Consider the following 17070-nt stretch of genomic DNA (forward strand, 5'->3'; position numbering starts at 1 on the left):
ACAAATCTTAATATAGAACAATAATACACAACCCACCACGTGACCCTAACCAAATAAAAGAGCAAATATCTGTTTATTTAGATTTTGTGAACTAATGGGGTGTGGTTTCTAACAATTAAATTTTGTGAGTTAAAAGTATGTGGTTTTTATGAGTTACTAAGGTGTAATTTGTTATTTTTATTTTTTGTGAGTTATCGGGGAGTAATTTGTTACTAGTATTAGCAAGATGGCACAGTCGGTGTCGTGTAACGTAAAAAAACAAGGTCAAGAACGACCACTGTATAAATTAGTGGATATGAAAGGTGGAGGAGAACTGATAGAATTAATGAAACTGGCTTCATGCAATCACGATTATTATACGTTAGACAACGAAATAAAAAAAATATGGAAATATCTGTACGCTGATGGAGATGGACTATTTGTAGATATATCCGAAGTAATCGAATACAGGAAATCCCAGAGTAAAAATCTACCACAAGAAGAGAAATTTCCTGCAAACAAAAAAACAACACGACCCGGTTTGTAAATTTGAATAAAATTTGAGTTCATGTCACCTCGACATCCAGTTTAGTTCATATAGGGATTATCCGAGTAGAGCCAATTCATAGGCTACACGGTGACACGGTTTTTATCGCGGGGTTGGATGGCTGAATGGTTAGCAGGTGCGCGCTGTATCATAAAGTCTGTCATTAGGGCAACTGGCATGGTTGTACGTGACAAGGAGTTGGGTCGCCTGTGCAACCTCGTGAGTTTTATACGGGTCTCCCGGTTTCCTCCCTTGCTAAAGACCCCTACGTGCAAGCGAATTATTGAAATAAAATTGAACCATATGTTAGTCCTAAGTGACCTTGTTTGTGTCGAGTCGACGTTAAACTCCATTTCCCTCCCTCCCGCTTTAGTCTGAATGGATCACAGAAGGATATAGGAAGTTGAAGTTCATTAATTTCAATTAAATTTTAAAGATACATTATGTATCGTGTTTGTGTCTAATGTATTGCATGTATTTTTAATAAAACTAGGAAATACCACGAACCAAATTTTCATCATCCTAGGTCAGTGGAGAATTAACCTCTCTCCCAAATTCTTAAACCTAACCCTACATCCAATTTTATTTTTATGCATGCATTTGGAACGGAAACCCTAGCCTAGTTAATTAGAATGGCGTCTGACACGGAAAACGTATGTAGGAAAGTCCTGTGTAAAAATTTGTAGTACTCATACTTGACTGATTATGGAAAAATACCTCACCCCCCCCCCCCCGACCTTACACACATCCACATCTACACCCACACTTACAAACACACACGCGCGCGCATCATATTGAAAATACTTTAATATTAAAAGTATTGTTGGACTCTAATTTCAAATCAGTTATGTCCAGCGAAATATGGCATGGGTCTCAACCGAATGGCAATGTCTAGCGTCTGGTTATTCCAGTCTATTGCGCTTTAGCCGCGTTCTTTCTGGTCACTTGTTACAAATGACGTTAAAACGCTCTATGGTACACGATTCGTGTACCAATGTTACAATGTTTATTGGATATCAGAAGCCTGGATTTTCCCGGTAAGTCCAACGTGTAAAGCTTTGGATGATATTGAGTTAGAGACTTAGCTACTTTAACTTTATTCCAGTATTTCTATATAGATACTCTGTCAAACCTGGACCTTTTAATTTATAATTTATTGATTTTCCAGATTCGGGTAAACAACGTGAATTGTGTTGGAAATTGGACGAACGTGGTACGGTAGGCGAGACGATCCTTCACCTGTGTTTCTTGAACCCAACCCAGACTCACAGAGAACTGGCCAAACGTTTAATGGACATTTACCCCAATCTGGTGAAAGATATCTACAATGGTGACGAATACTACGGTAAGCTGTAGTCCGAGCCCTTTTCGGACCCGGAGCTAATCTACAACCGCAACTCATCTTGGACTCGGACCTAATCCCCAACCGCTACTCATATCTCATATTGTTGTTCTTGGACCCAGGGTTAATCCCCAACCGCTACTCATATTGGACCCGGAACTAATCCCCAATCGCTATTGACCTTGGACTCGGGGCTAATCCCAAACCGCTACTCATTTTGGACACAGGGCTAATCCCCAACCGCTACTCATATAATTGTTCTTTGGGGAGAATCTCTACGAAAAAAAAGCCTAATAATGCCAGTTTTCCACTGGTCTGTATTCGCGTTGTTTTCGTTGGCCAAATAGTCGGTCTAATGCAAATGTAATAGGAACGTTCACATGTAACTAGCAAAAAACAAAAACAAAAACGGGCTTTAGGTTTCGCCAATTCATGTTCGATCTAAATGGAACTTGGCATATTTGTTGCTTGGGAACAAATGGCTGAGGTGACGCCATACTCATCCTGGTCAATGGTGGGTTTGATCTAAATATTAAGACAAACTGCAGATTTGATCTTAGGCCACTGTGTAGATAATTGGGGAGGTAGGAGTAGTGATCAAGTGGTCAGCTGGCGTGGCTTCGATCCCAGGCTTGTACATGAAAAGGAGTAGGGTCACCTGACCAACCTCATAAGTTTACTCTGGGGCCCCTGGTTTCTTGTTATAGGTACATGTTAAAGATACATTCCCGCGTTCAAACTGGGTGATTTAATTTTATATATGGACTAAAAACATATTCAAACTAATTAATTTGTCATAATTTTGCTTCAAATCCTTCTCAAACATTGTAATTGTCAAGGAATGTCCTGCTATTAAAATTCGATCAAACCAGGTCATGTTTACGTCACGTCTTGGGAGTCAGAGGAGAATTCATTGCATACATAAGACGATGTTGTCTTTAATCGCTTACTATTTATTACAAATATCGAATCCTAATTAAATTCTCGGATTATCCACTACCCGCGTCTTTTTCCGTCATTTTTTATCTCAGAAAGTGTTGTACGTCTAACTCTTCATAAAGTTTATCAACTTGTACCTCAAACGCTCAATGTTGGCGTGTGACCTTTGACATCACGCGTGCAGAAATTCCTAATCGTCGGGCTGTCGATTAAGGGAACCCTTACAATTTTTGTCCTGTATACGCTTCATGAGTGTTTTTCAGAGAATCCAGTATTTTTCTAGTAAGATTGGATATCTCTACTTTCCATATAATTATACCAAAGTTGCCATACTTTTATTGGAAATAAGACCTCTATAGTGAGGTGTAAACGAACATTCGCCAGTGGTTTAAGAGTGGTCCTTATCCTAAGTTACTATTTGGAAATACAGCTTTAAGCTTGAAATAACCTCGTACCAACAGTCTTGCAACCTTTCGATATTTTCTCCCACTGCTAAAGTCCCCTACGCGCAAGCGGATTATTGAAATAAAATTAAACCATATGTTAGTCCCGAAATGACCTAGTTTGTGTCGAGTGGACGTTAAACCCATCTCTCTCTCTCTCTCTCTCTCTCTCTCTCGATTCCAGATACCCCATGATTACAACCAATAGAAAGCTTCACCATATTTGTCGTTCAAGGGCGAAACCTTCTTTTTAAAGAGCGGATGGGATTGATTGGGGATTCTCTGGTGACATCAATATCCAGTATGGCTATGAATTGAAATTTATGTACAGTAGTATTGCGATTCATAAAACACGTGGTTGCTTATTATTTTTTCTTATTTCTGAACAACAGGCGAGAATGTACTTCACATGGCGATTGCAAATGAGGATAGTGAAATGGTGAAGTTTGTTTTAGATAAAGGGGCTGATTGTCGAGCCAGAGCCTGTGGACGATTCTTCTTTCCTGAAGATCAGAAAAAATCCCGAACTGATGATCCACCTAATGAATTGATCAAGGTCTCGACAAAAACAAACTATAAGGGGTAAGTACCAACCACAGAGGCGACATTCACTAAAACTTAAACGGATGCAGCTGTTTCAATGGTTGCGATTTAAAATCTAACTTAAACGGATGCAGCCGTTTCCGTTTCATTGGTTGACATTTTTAATGGTTACCGGAGGGGGGTGGGGGTGGATGGCCGAATGGTTAGCACGCGCGCGCTATATCATACGGTCTGTCATTGAGTCAACTGGCGGGGTTTCGTTTCCCCGGTTGTATGTGGTAAGGAGTAGGATCGCCTGTCCGATCTCGTCGGTTTTCTCCGGGTTCTCCGGTTTCCTCCCACTGCTAAAGACCCCTACGCGCAAGCGAATTATTGAAATAAAATTAAACCATATGTTAGTCCCGAAATGACCTGGTTTGTGTCGAGTGGACGTTAAACCCCGTTTCTCTCTATTTTACACAGTTTTAGCGGCATCTTTTTATAATGTCATAATGGTTTGATTTTTGTATCACATTATCCGGTTTTGAAAGAAATGCTATATTGTTTCTAATGTCAAAAGTATGCACTAAATTATGTCGCTGTTTTATGTGTATATCTATTTTATTATTTTATTTTTATTTTTTCAGCAACGCGTACTTCGGAGAATATCCTCTCAGTTTTGCTGTAAGTTTACATAAACCATGTTCAGATTCAGACAAATCAAGTTCAGGTTCCGACAATCAAGATTATATTTCATGGATTCTAGAGAAAGATAAAGAAAGAAAGAGGCCGAACCATCTACCGCTGACTCGCTTACAAGATTCTAATGGTAATACGGTATTACATATGGCCGTTATACACGATAAAAAGGTAAATTAAATAATTAAATAATACCTGTAAATGCACAATATTCCTCACAATACACCCACTGGGCTAATGAAGACGGATAATACCATGCACTGTGTTAGAAGGGAAATGTTAGCTGGCCAGATAAAATATCTCTAAATGCACACTGAAGTGCATATAGGGTTCCCTTGTCAGTGGTGCAGAATGGAGGGTCTGACAAGGACAGCTGTCTAGTCCTTCGGATGAGACGAACAACCGAGGTCCCGTGTATACATTGGAATGCACGTTACAGATCCTCTGGTAGTTGGAATTCGATATAAGAGTAGGCGATAGTGCCGCTGCACGGGCAAAATTTCCCTCATAGCACACTGTATAGCTTATGCCCGTCTTCATTAGCCCAATATAGGAGCAGAACAGTAGGACTTTAAACCCCATTTCATTTCATTTCTGAAAGGCATATAAAGACTTTCAAAAAATGAAACGGGGCTTAACGTTCTACTGTACTGTTCCGACTGGGTTAATGAAGAAGGGCTTACGCCATGCAGTGTGCTTCGGTTGGTCTAATAAAGAAGGGCATGTGCTATACAGTCTAAGATATTACCCCTGGCAGAAATGAACGTAAAACCCCAGGAACAAACGAACGAATGCTATACAGTGGGTTATAAGGGAAATTGTGGTTGAACAAGAGTGTTTCCATCTACCGTTCATTGAATATTTCAACTGTGGGAATTCTACTGCTGTCTAGTCATTCGGATGAGACGAAAAACCGAGGTCCCGTGTACAAATTGGCGTGCACGTAAAAGATCCCTTGACAGTTGGAATTCGATATAAGAGTAGGACGTCCGGGCAAATTTGCCCTCATAGCACATTGTATGGCGCATGCCCGTCTTCATTAACCCAGTTCGGGGCAAAACAGTAGGGCGTATTCGCAAACAACTCAGGCCAATACAACTGCATCGAAATAAAACCTTACATGTTTGTTCCTTGGACAATTTCGCATTTATTGCGATTTTTGATCGTTGATATGACGTCAGCGCAACTCCAAGATGACTGCAAGACGTTATGTTCGGTCCATAGTTTGCTTGACCTTGTTAATTTTAATTTTTGGTATTTGTTTTCAGGAATTGCTTCAACGTTTAAAGAATGAAGGTGCAGATCTGAGCATAAAAAAACAATCAAGGATTAACACCGTTAACACTGTCAGCAAAACTGGCCAGAAAGGCGGTGGGATAATTATCAATTCTTCTGACAGTAATTTAATATATTTTAAAGGAATTTAAAATGGAATCTGTAAAAGGAATACTACTACTACTAATAATAATAATAAAAACTTTATTTAATGAGGCAACGTATTTAGTTTTCAAAAAAAACAAAGAAAAAAAAATCGAATCTTCCATAGGTCCCTCCTAAGCTACAAAGACATATATATACATGTAATATATAAGGATAAATTCAAAATCATTTGAAATGCAATAGCATTTTAAAGTGGGAAGTTTGGGAAGTCACTCCCAAACTCCATTTCTAATATGGTTCAATATTATGTATCCTCTGCAGACCATATTTAGGATATATCCCAAACAAGCCAGCGCCACCTATATTATTCGTTGAATGTTGCTTTTCTCCAAAATAGAGCGCCATTGTATATTTCAGATGTTTGAGTTTTGTATGTTTCAGATGTTTAATGTTAGAATGTAATCTGGAATGAGAGAGAACAGAGTTTTTATATGTTTCAGATGTTTGTGCATGTTTCAGATGTTTGTGCATGGATAACTTTACAACAAACAATATCTAGTCTTTATGATGAGGGGGGGATCACGGTGGGTAAGTGGGTAAGACGCTGGCTCGCTAGCCTGGAGGTCGAATGTTCGATCCCTGCATTGGCAGAGAAAGTTCATCCAGATTTTCCGGCGTCGTTCTCCCTTGTCAGTGATGCAGGACTGAGGGGCTGACAAGGAAAGCTGTCTAGTCGTTCGGATGAGACGAAAAACCAAGGTCCCGTGTACACATTGGCTTGCACGTAAAAGACCCCTTGACAGTTGGAATTCGATATAAGAGTAGGCCCTAGTGCTGCTGTCCGGGCAAAATTTCCCTCCTAGCACATTGCATGGCGTATGCCCGTCTTCATTAGCTCAGTTCGGAGCAGAACAGTAGGACGTTAAACCCCATTTCATTTCATTTCGTTATGATGGTATGACGTTGGTCTGCTTTTCAGAAACCTTTACCTGTCCTTTTATAGCATACTGTATGGCATATGTCCGTCTTTATTAACGAGCAGACAAGTAAAAGGTTAAACCATATTTCACTCATTTATCTTTACTCATTTAGGTCTTAAAGGTCTCAAGTGAAACCCGTCATCATTGCATTGCAGTTCTAACCTTCTCATACTTTATGTTACAGCGAAACCCGTCATCACTGCATTGCAGTTCTAACCTTCTCATACTTTATGTTACAGCGAAACCCGTCATCACTGCATTGCAGTTCTAACCTTCTCATACTTTATGTTACAGCGAAACCCGTCATCACTGCATTGCAGTTCTAACCTTCTCATACTTTATGTTACAGCGAAACCCGTCATCACTGCATTGCAGTTCTAACCTTCTCATACTTTATGTTACAGCGAAACCCGTCATCACTGCATTGCAGTTCTAACCTTCTCATACTTTATGTTACAGCGAAACCCGTCATCACTGCATTGCAGTTCTAACCTTCTCATACTTTATGTTACAGCGAAACCCGTCATCACTGCATTGCAGTTCTAACCTTCTCATACTTTATGTTACAGCGAAACCCGTGATCATTGCATTGCAGTTCTAACCTTCTCATACTTTATGTTACAGCGAAACCCGTGATCATTGCATTGCAGTTCTAACCTTCTCATACTTTATGTTACAGCGAAACCCGTCATCACTGCATTGCAGTTCTAACCTTCTCATACTTTATGTTACAGCGAAACCCGTCATCACTGCATTGCAGTTCTAACCTTCTCATACTTTATGTTACAGCGAAACCCGTCATCACTGCATTGCAGTTCTAACCTTCTCATACTTTATGTTACAGCGAAACCCGTCATCACTGCATTGCAGTTCTAACCTTCTCATACTTTATGTTACGGAGAAACCCGTCATCACTGCATCTTCACACTTTATGTTACAGAGAAACGTACCAGTAAAAGGGTTATTTTTGTTTGCTTGCTCGATGGTGGTCGTTGTGTTGTTACCACTACGGTTTTCCTGCCAACCTCTTGTCGAAGATTGTGCCGCAGTTTTTGTTATTCTCCTGACCACCCCATATTTTCTCTTCCTCTGTCAGTAAGTAAAACAAATATTTCACGATATTATTTAAATTACGAGCTTTATTTGTTATTAATTCTACTCGTTCGAATGGAAAGAAAAACCACGGACACGGCTATACCTTTTCGTGCAAGTGAGAGAGAAAGAGAGAGAGAGAGAAATGGGGTTTAACGTCCACTTGACACAAACTAGGTCATTTCGGGACTAACATATGGTTTAATTGTATTCCAATAATTGGCTTGCGCGTAGGGGTCTTTAGGAGTGGGAGGAAACCGGAGGACCCGGAGAAAACCCACGAGGTTGGACAGGCGACCCTACTCCTTGTCACGTACAACCGGGTATTCGAAACCACGCCAGTCGACTCAATGACAGACTTTATGATACAGCGCGCGCACGCTAACCATGTGCAAGTTAAAGATTATCTGACAGCTGGAATTGGGTGAAAAGTAGGCGGAAACGCCATTGTTGTAACCAAATGTTGTATGCGTCTGTTGCCGCATTGTTTGACGGATGGCCTTGGAGGTTTGCATACGTATTCCATATACCTTAAGGGTCATTCCTATTGTTTTTGGTGCATGCCCAGCCCCTAGGGGCAGACCCACGTCCATTATCTCTTTGTGTGGCTGTGTGCCACAATTCTTGATGGATCATCTTGAAAACCTTCATACTTGTTCCTTATACCCACAGGATGACCCCTATGTTTTTTTGGTGCATGCCAGATCCCCAGGGACAGAGCTACGCACAATTTGTGTGTGTGACGCCTACCCTAGGGATATTCCCCCAGGGGATGAACCACACCCATTTTTCTCTGTGTTGCCTACAAACCACATTTCTTAATGGATCATCTTAGATCTGGTCATATGTATTCCTTATTTCCTAAGGACGACGACTATTGATTTTGGTACACGTCCCGACCCCAGGGGCAGAGAAACGCCCATTTTTTATGTCTATCGTATACAGGACGCAATTCTGAATGGATCATCTTGGATCTGGTCGTATGTATTCCTTATTTTTTAAGGACGACAACTATTGATTTTGGTACATGTCTTGTTTGTGTTTTGAACGTCTTTTTTTTTTAAAATCTGGTTTAAGTTTGTTAAAGTTGCAATTTCATATTTTTACGTTATATTTTTAAAATTTATTAAAATAAAGCCTTAAAATAGATGGTATCTATGAACAGTCCTACCTTGTTAAAGAATAATCCTATTAATCCTATAATTCACTATTGCCAGCTGAGAAATTGGCAAAAATATCATTTTCAACTTCAAATGTTTGAAGATAGCTATTCCATGGTGGGGTATAGGAAAACAAGGGAGGTAATTGTGTTATTTCCGGTGTGAAGATTTTTAAGTGTGAGAAAATAACCTATGATCGTATAATAGTGAGTTGACAACCTATTGAGCAAAAGACATAGAAATAATTATGTTTTGACTTTCTTAGAAAATATGAAATTGTAACTTTAAGATTTGTCTATCTGTTTAAATTAAGAAAATATTTTTCTAATACTTTTAAACTAATGTTTTTTTTATCTGTATTTTTTCCAGAGGGTTCAAATTAATGGGTCCGTATGTCGTTATGATTTATAAAATGATAAGGAGGGATTTACTACGTTTTGTGATAATTTACGGCATTTTTGTGATTGGTTTCTCACAAGGTAAATATTAAAATTACCTTTATTTCGAGCTTGGTGAAAAGATGCGAGAGAGAAAAATGACTCGACATTTCTTAAATAAAGGTCGTATAACCTTTAGGAGGTTCTGCACCGATTGGGCTAATGAGAGGCATTTTGCCCGGATTGCGGCTCTACGGCTACGACAGAAACGGATTTCAAACAGGCCAATCAATTTCTTTCACGGTAATGAAAGATTGATAATGGAATGAGTTCATCCTATCGTTGTAAATATTGATTGGAATTGAACTATGCTTGGACTGATATTCCTATTCCTGGTTCAACTTTTACAATATAGTAATTTGTAAGGGATCCTAAATCGCTAAAATTTGATTTATATTTGAATGGGATATTTTAGTTTATGGTAATGAAATGAAATGAAATGGGGTTTAACGTCCTACTGTTTTTCTCCGAACTGGGCTAATGAAGACGGGCATACGCCATACGGTGTGCTATGAGGGAAATTTTGCCCGGACAGCGGCACTATGGCCTACTCTTATATCGAATTCCAACTGTCAAGGGATCTTTTACGTCCCATCCGAACGACTCTACACCTTTCCTTGTCAGCCCCTCCGTCCTGCATCACTGACAATTAAGGGAGAACCACGCCGGAAAATCTGGATGAACTTTCTCGGCCAATGCAGGCATCGGACACTCGACCTCCAGGCAAGCGTGCCAGCGTCTTACCCACTTAGTCACCGTGATCCCCAGTTTATGGTAAATTACTCAACATATCGTCTTGTGTTTTAAGTAAATTATATTTGAATGAAATATTTTAGTTTATATTTCTTTTGTACTTGTTTATATTTCAGCCATGTTTTTGGTATTTAGACGTACCCATACTGACAATCAGTTCCGGACATTCCTGGAAGCCCACATGGGTATGTTCATCATGTCTGTAGGAAAGTTTGAAGATATTTACGAAACTTTTCAAGATTCGAAACATGAAGCCATTGGAAAGGTAAAGCGGCATTCTAATATTGAAGCATCTCCGAAGTCATCGAAACTGATAATCGGTTGTTGTTAAATGAAATAAAATGTTGTACTTGATAGATAGTGGTTGAAGTGTGTGTGTATTGTATTTTATAGATAGTGTGTGTATATTGTATAGATAGTATGTGTAGTGTTTGTGTTGTATTTTATAGATATTGTTTGTAGTTGGTATTTTATGGATAGTGATTGTAGTGTGTATATTATATTTTATAGATAGTGTTTGTAGTGTATTTTATAGACAGTGTTTGTAGTGTATTTTATAGATAGTATTTACAGTGTTTGTATATTGTAATGTATATTTTATAGATAGTGATTGTATTATATTTTTTTTTTAGATAGTATGTGTAGTGTTTGTGTTGTATTTTATAGATAGTGTTTGTATTTTATATTTTATAGATAGTGTGTATAGTGTTTGTAGTATAGATAGTATGTGTAGTGTTTGTGTTGTATTTTATAGATAGTGTTTGTATTTTATAGATAGTTTTTGTATTTTATAGATAGTGTTTGTAGTATAGATAGTATGTGTAGTGTTTGTGTTGTATTTTATAGATAGTGTTTGTATTTTATAGATAGTGTTTGTATTTTATAGATAGTGTGTATAGTGTTTGTATTTTATAGATAGTGTTTGTATTTTATATTTTATAGATAGTGTGTATAGTGTTTGTAGTATAGATAGTATGTGTAGTGTTTGTATTATATTTTATAGATTGTGTTTGTGGTTTATAGATTGTGTTTGTATTATATTTTATAGACAGTGTTTGTGGTTTATATGTTATTGGTGACTCTGTTATTAATCAATATGTTAATTGCTATGATGGCCAATACGTATGATGAGATAGCTAGTACCAAGAAAGAATGGTTTAGACAGGTCAGTATATCTTGTTATTTATTATAATATTATATCCAACAGACATGTCCTACTTTTATACACCAGTTGGGCCAATGAATAAATCATTTGTGCTATGATTAGAGAGAGAGAGAGAGAGAGAGAGAGGGAGAGGGAGAGAGAGAGAGAGAGAGAGAGATACAAACTATGGGGTTTAACGTTCACTGACACAGACTCCCTCATATCAGGAATAACGTATTGCTTAATTTTCTCTCAATAATTCGCTTGCTTGTAGGGATCTTTAGTTGTGAGAGAAAACCTGAGGATACGGAGCAAACCCACGAGGTTAGACAGGCACACATAATCGGGAAATCGAAATCAAGCCACTTGACTCAACGACAGACCCTATAACCTAACGCGCACGCGTTATGTCATTCACCCCTTCCCCTCCTTACGTTTAATGGTCCCCATTCTAATTGTTAATTTTATATTATATTTTTTACAGTGTACGAAGATTGTTTATATATATATAATTTTATTTTATTTTTACAGTGGGCAAGGATGGTTTTAATTATGGAAGAAAATTTGGGCAATGCATCACGGTTAAAGTATCAGAAATCATATTCTCAACAAATGAACGAGTCTCGACTCGTCTTTGTAGATCGATGTCGACAGAGTTCAAAATCATAATGGTATGATCGTTGGGATACAGTCAACTAGTGAATATTATTGACATTATCATTTGGCTACATGTCGTGTCCAAGGCACAGTATACTACAACTACAACGTTTCATTATTTTAGGATTTAGTGACAAATACTGCCTAAAACAGAGTTTTTTTGGTATGGCCAATTTCTTCACTCTACTAGAATTTTGCTGGAACAGAGCTGTGTTGACGGGCCTTGTACCCTGAATACACTCTACTCTAGGGTCTTGTTTAATAAAGGGAGCTGTGAACGTTAATTCACACTCAACTCCCATGTCTGGATCCCCATGTGATATTAGGGACACTAGAATTGACTTTTATTGTGACGTGTGGTGGCTTTAATCTCTGTATATGTACTATGTATATGTTTATTCTAGTGTGGGGGCGTTAACCTCTATATATGAACATAGGCGTATGAGCTGGGGGGCTGGGGGGCGACCGCCCCCCCATTTTGGGCACCAAATGCTGGAAAAATTTGGGCACACAATTGTACTTTGTAAAAGTTGTATAAAATAATATTGAGTTCTTGAATGTGTCCAATTTAACAGCGAATTTGTTATTATTATGTAACATACTAAGAACCTAACTACATTTTTTGGGCACCAACCACCACCGCCCCCCCCCCCCCCCAGTCAAAAATTTACCCGTACGCCTATGTATATGAACATGTACTATGCATATTTATATGTTTATTCTAGCGTGGGGATATGAACTATGTATGTGTATATATGTTTATTCTAGTGTGGGGGCGTTAACCCCTGTATATGTACTATGTATATCTATATGTATATTCTAGTGTGAGAGTTTTAATCTCTTATGTGTGTCTATATGTTTATTCTAGTGTATATTGTGGTTTTAATTTTAACAATTATTTGTTTACCATTGTTTAAAATTGTTCACCCCGGGCTCAAAAGTATCCAGTAATCAAACTGATTATCTATAGGCTTACTTACCATTCTGAACCACTGAACCAGACTGGAACCCACATCATCCATCAATTTATTCTTCACATTTATCACCTTTTAATGTCAACTCCAAAAGAATCTGGGGGCAGGGGATTTCGCCCAGGCAGTCAGACATTTTTTAAGATGAATCTACTCAAGCTTCTTTATGAAAATCGGGGTGCTGGATGGCTGAATGGTTATTACGTGTGCGCCGTATAAGATCAGACATTGAGTCATCTGGCGTGGTTTCGATTCCCCGGTTGTATGTGACAAGGAGTAGGGTCGCTTGTCCAACCTCGTGGGTTTTCTCTGGGTCCTGCGGTTTCCTCCCACTGCTAAAGTCCCCTACTAGCAAGCGAATTATTGAAATAAAATTGAACCATGTGTTAGTTCCGAAATGACCTAGTTTGTGTTGAGTGGACATTAAACCCAATTTGTATCTCTCTTTAATCAAGATGGGTATGCAGTGTTTTGGAGAGAGAAATTGGGTTCACATCCACTCGACACAAAGTAGGTCATGTTGGGACTAACATATGGTTCACTTTTATTTCAATAATTTGATTGCTGGTAGCAGTGGGAGGAAACTGGAGGAACCAGCGAAAACCCACGAGGTTGGACAGGCGACCCTACTCCTTGTCACATACAACCCGGGAATCGAATCGAAACCACGCCAGATGACTCATTGACAGAGCTTATGATACAGCACCTCTACCTACGTGCTAACCAAACCAGCCCTACCCCCCCCCCCCCCCTCCCCAGTGGTTTGGAACCTGGTTCAACTGTTGGATATATTGAGAAGAACAGGCATTGATATTGTTTCTATGGTTGCAATTTTATTCTTATCTGCCCATTATCATATTCCATTGGACAAGGCTTCCTTTACGTGCATGTCACTGTGCACATGCATAGAGCCTGGATTCCATACAATCGGAACAGGTGCTACCCCAGATCAATGGGAACATACATTTGTAAAATCCATGTTTTTTTTCAGCCCATGCTAAGATTCAAAAGCAGTAGATTCTACTCCAAAGCTTAGACTGCTTGATCAAAAATATTAACAAAACCAAAAAACAAAACAAACAAACAAAAAACAATTTAATGTTGAAAATATAGCACAATAATCTGAATTGATATTAGAAATAAGTTATACTTATGATTCTTTGTTGTTGTCCACAATCACGCCCACACTCTTTGCAAATGGCTGTTGGGTGGTTGACTCAATGATAGACCTGATGATCTGATTCATACACTATATATCTTAAGGTCTGTCAATGAGTCAAGTGACTCAGTTTAAAAACCAAGTTTGTACACAGCAAAGTGTAAGATCGCCTGTCAATGTGTTGATTTCGACCCAATTTGTTAAGATCTCTATGCGCAAACGAATGTTTGGATTTGCCTAGCTCAGTGGTTCTCAACCTTTTTTGCCAATGGCACACCTTGGAACACATGAAAACATAGTGGCACACCTGACTAATATATATATGAAAAATATCGAATTTTGCAAAATAAAAACACAGCTATCAACTTAACAGTAGACACCAATGAATACTCAATTGGGATCATCTGGTTTTTCACATTTTCTTGGTGTGTCGTTCAAAATTCCGCGGCACACCTAGGAAGATCTTGCGGCACACCTGTGTGTCGCGGCACACTGGTTGAGAATCACTGGCTTAGCTTGTGTCAATTGAACACAAAGATGATGAACTATTGCAGTAATTCAAGACTTACTACCCCTAGAGTCTCCATCAGACAAGGTAGAAATGTCCAAGATGCATTACTTAAGATTAAGATAAAGAGCTGACAACTGTAGCCTTGATTGTCACTGCTACCGTTGTTACGATAATTAAAAAAAAAAGTCTTGATTATCCATTCTTATGTTTTTTTCATCAACTGTAAAACTATTCAAATTCACTCAATATCGGAGCTATCCGTTGGCATCGAGGGTTGATTATGCTCTTGATAAGTTAATTAAGGTGTAATGAATAATTAAGATAACATTTCAGGCCAAAAGAATGACCTTTAATAGGCAGATTTAGCATTTCAAGATTAAATCAGGAATGGAAGTCGAACAGCAAATAATAACCTAATCCAATAAACATCGCAGGCTAACGGTGACATTGAGAGTTGATTATGGTCTGGATAAGTTAATTAATGTCTAATGAATAATTAAGATAACATTTCAGGCCTAAAGATCTGTAATAGGCAGATTTCGCTCTTGCATAATGTATGTTTAAGTTTACAAAAACTGGGTCAAAGCCGTCTCTGTCATATATACTTGATCATGGTCGCACTGGGTCTTCTGTAGAAACTTCTCTAACACAAAACGCTTGTTAGACCATGCAGTAGTCTTGGACTACATGACCTCATCATAATCAACTTGACTGGCTTCTATTGGTAGTCTTGGATTATATGACCGTTACATAATTAACCACCTGGACCTCATTCCAGAGTCTGGATAATATTCATCTGGGTTTCCACCGGTAGTCTTGTTTGTCACAACACAGGTATGAGCACTGTTTAGAAATGCAAAACAATAATAAAGAAGATTGTCTAAGTGTTGTCTTGATTAACCGGCCACAGCAGGCATGAAATATTGGAGGGAAACATCATCATGGATCAGGTAGAAATGAACCATTTTGTTTTCTACAATGTCTGAAAAAAAAAAAAATCAAAACAATCAAAACACAGTGCTTTAAACATGGGCTTCCATTTCAAAATATTGGTAGTAGGAGGACAACGGTGGAGTAGGGGGACAACGGAGACCCCGGAGAAAACACATGAGGTTGGACAGCCGACCCTACTCACAACAGGGGAATCGAAACCCCGCCAGTTGACTCAATGTTTGACCTTATCATACAGCGCACACGTAATAACCATTCGGCAATCCAACCCCTCCTCAGATAATGAAGACAGAATACCAATACTATAACCTAAGAAAAAAACGCTATTCAGAAAATGACGGGATCAACCCCCAGAGTTGACCGAGAATGTACCAAGACTTTCGGTCGCAGTGGCTGCTAGAATAGATACAGAGAGAGAGAGAAATGGGTTTTAAGGTCCATCATCTAAAGCAAATAAAAATTGTGACCAGAGTGGCCTCAAGCTAAAAACATGATTTTTTGTACAATCAAGGGCCATAATTCATGAAGTTACAATCCGATACATGCCAATAACAAAAGGAACCATATATTTCAAGTTTAGTCAAAATCGAATAAAAATTGTGACCCCTGCGTTTGTCAAGCAAGTTCCTCAGAATTGTCTGGAGGGGTTTACCCTTTCCAGTGGAGCAGGATTGAGGGCCTGGCAATAATGGTGTCTAGTTGTTTGAATGAGACAAATGAAATGTGTACACCTTAATGCACTGTAATCCAGGTATCGTTTAATCTTGTGTATCTAGCACTGATTTCTTTCACAGTCGTTTAATATCCAATCTTTGTTTAAAAATTCATAAAAACTGGACAGAAGTACAAATTAAACGATTTATGGTGATTTTAAACGATTTTTACAAATTTTTAAACAAAGATTGGATATTAAACGGATGTGAAAGAAATTAGTGCTAGATACACAAGATTAAACGATACCTGGATTACAGTGTTAATGCACATGTAAAAGACCCCTTCATTTGATGTATTGGAAAATTTTTCTTCATGACACACTGCACGATGTATGTTAGTCCGGTGGGGTAGAAAAGCAAAAGAGAGGGATCAGCACGCACTTGACACAAACTAAATTGTGAGAGAGAGAGAAATGGGGTTTAACGTCCACTCGACACAAACTAGGTCATTTTGGGACTAACACGTGGTTCAATTTTATTTCAATAATTCGCTTGCGCGTAGGGGTCTTTAGTAGTGGGAGGGACCCGGAGAAATCCCACGAGGTTAGAAAACTAGATCGTTTCGGGACTAACACATGGTTCAAGTTTAGTTTGTTTCAATAACTTGCTTGCGCTCATGGGTCTTTAGCAGTGGGAGGAAACTGGAGGACCCGGAGAAATCCCACAAGGTAAGACAGGCGGGGATTCGACA

General features: G+C 38.7%; 2 protein-coding genes across 4 annotated transcripts in view; one reads left to right on the forward strand and one right to left on the reverse strand.

Annotated features, from left to right (window-relative positions):
* The first annotated feature begins 94 nt into the window (after positions 1 to 94).
* On the forward strand, positions 95 to 13399 carry LOC126822629 (uncharacterized). Of its 3 annotated transcripts, none has more exons than XR_008788254.1 (10): positions 95 to 518; positions 1695 to 1871; positions 3643 to 3832; positions 4420 to 4642; positions 5740 to 5869; positions 7772 to 7926; positions 9453 to 9562; positions 10390 to 10538; positions 11322 to 11438; positions 11949 to 13399. XR_008788254.1 is itself a non-coding variant. In XM_056101281.1 (5 exons), exons 1-5 carry the CDS (start codon positions 227 to 229, stop codon positions 5896 to 5898), a joined length of 1041 nt encoding a protein of 346 aa, XP_055957256.1. In that variant the 5' UTR covers positions 95 to 226; the 3' UTR covers positions 5899 to 7403. The 3 variants fall into 3 exon arrangements, 1 of the variants encoding a protein (XP_055957256.1); XR_008788255.1 differs by having other exon boundaries at positions 5740 to 5842; XM_056101281.1 differs by lacking the exons at positions 7772 to 7926; positions 9453 to 9562; positions 10390 to 10538; positions 11322 to 11438; positions 11949 to 13399 and having other exon boundaries at positions 5740 to 7403.
* A 723-nt stretch (positions 13400 to 14122) lies between these two features.
* The window catches only part of LOC126822634 (checkpoint protein HUS1), a 29344-nt gene continuing 26396 nt past the window's right edge, over positions 14123 to 17070 (reverse strand). The window contains exon 8 of the mRNA XM_050551626.1: positions 14123 to 15697. Within this exon, the coding sequence (XP_050407583.1) occupies positions 15612 to 15697 (86 nt within the window). The 3' untranslated portion in view covers positions 14123 to 15611. The remainder of the gene's footprint in view (positions 15698 to 17070) is intronic.

This window comes from Patella vulgata, chromosome 5, assembly GCF_932274485.2.
Source record: "Patella vulgata chromosome 5, xgPatVulg1.2, whole genome shotgun sequence".
Taxonomy (NCBI): domain Eukaryota; kingdom Metazoa; phylum Mollusca; class Gastropoda; family Patellidae; genus Patella; species Patella vulgata.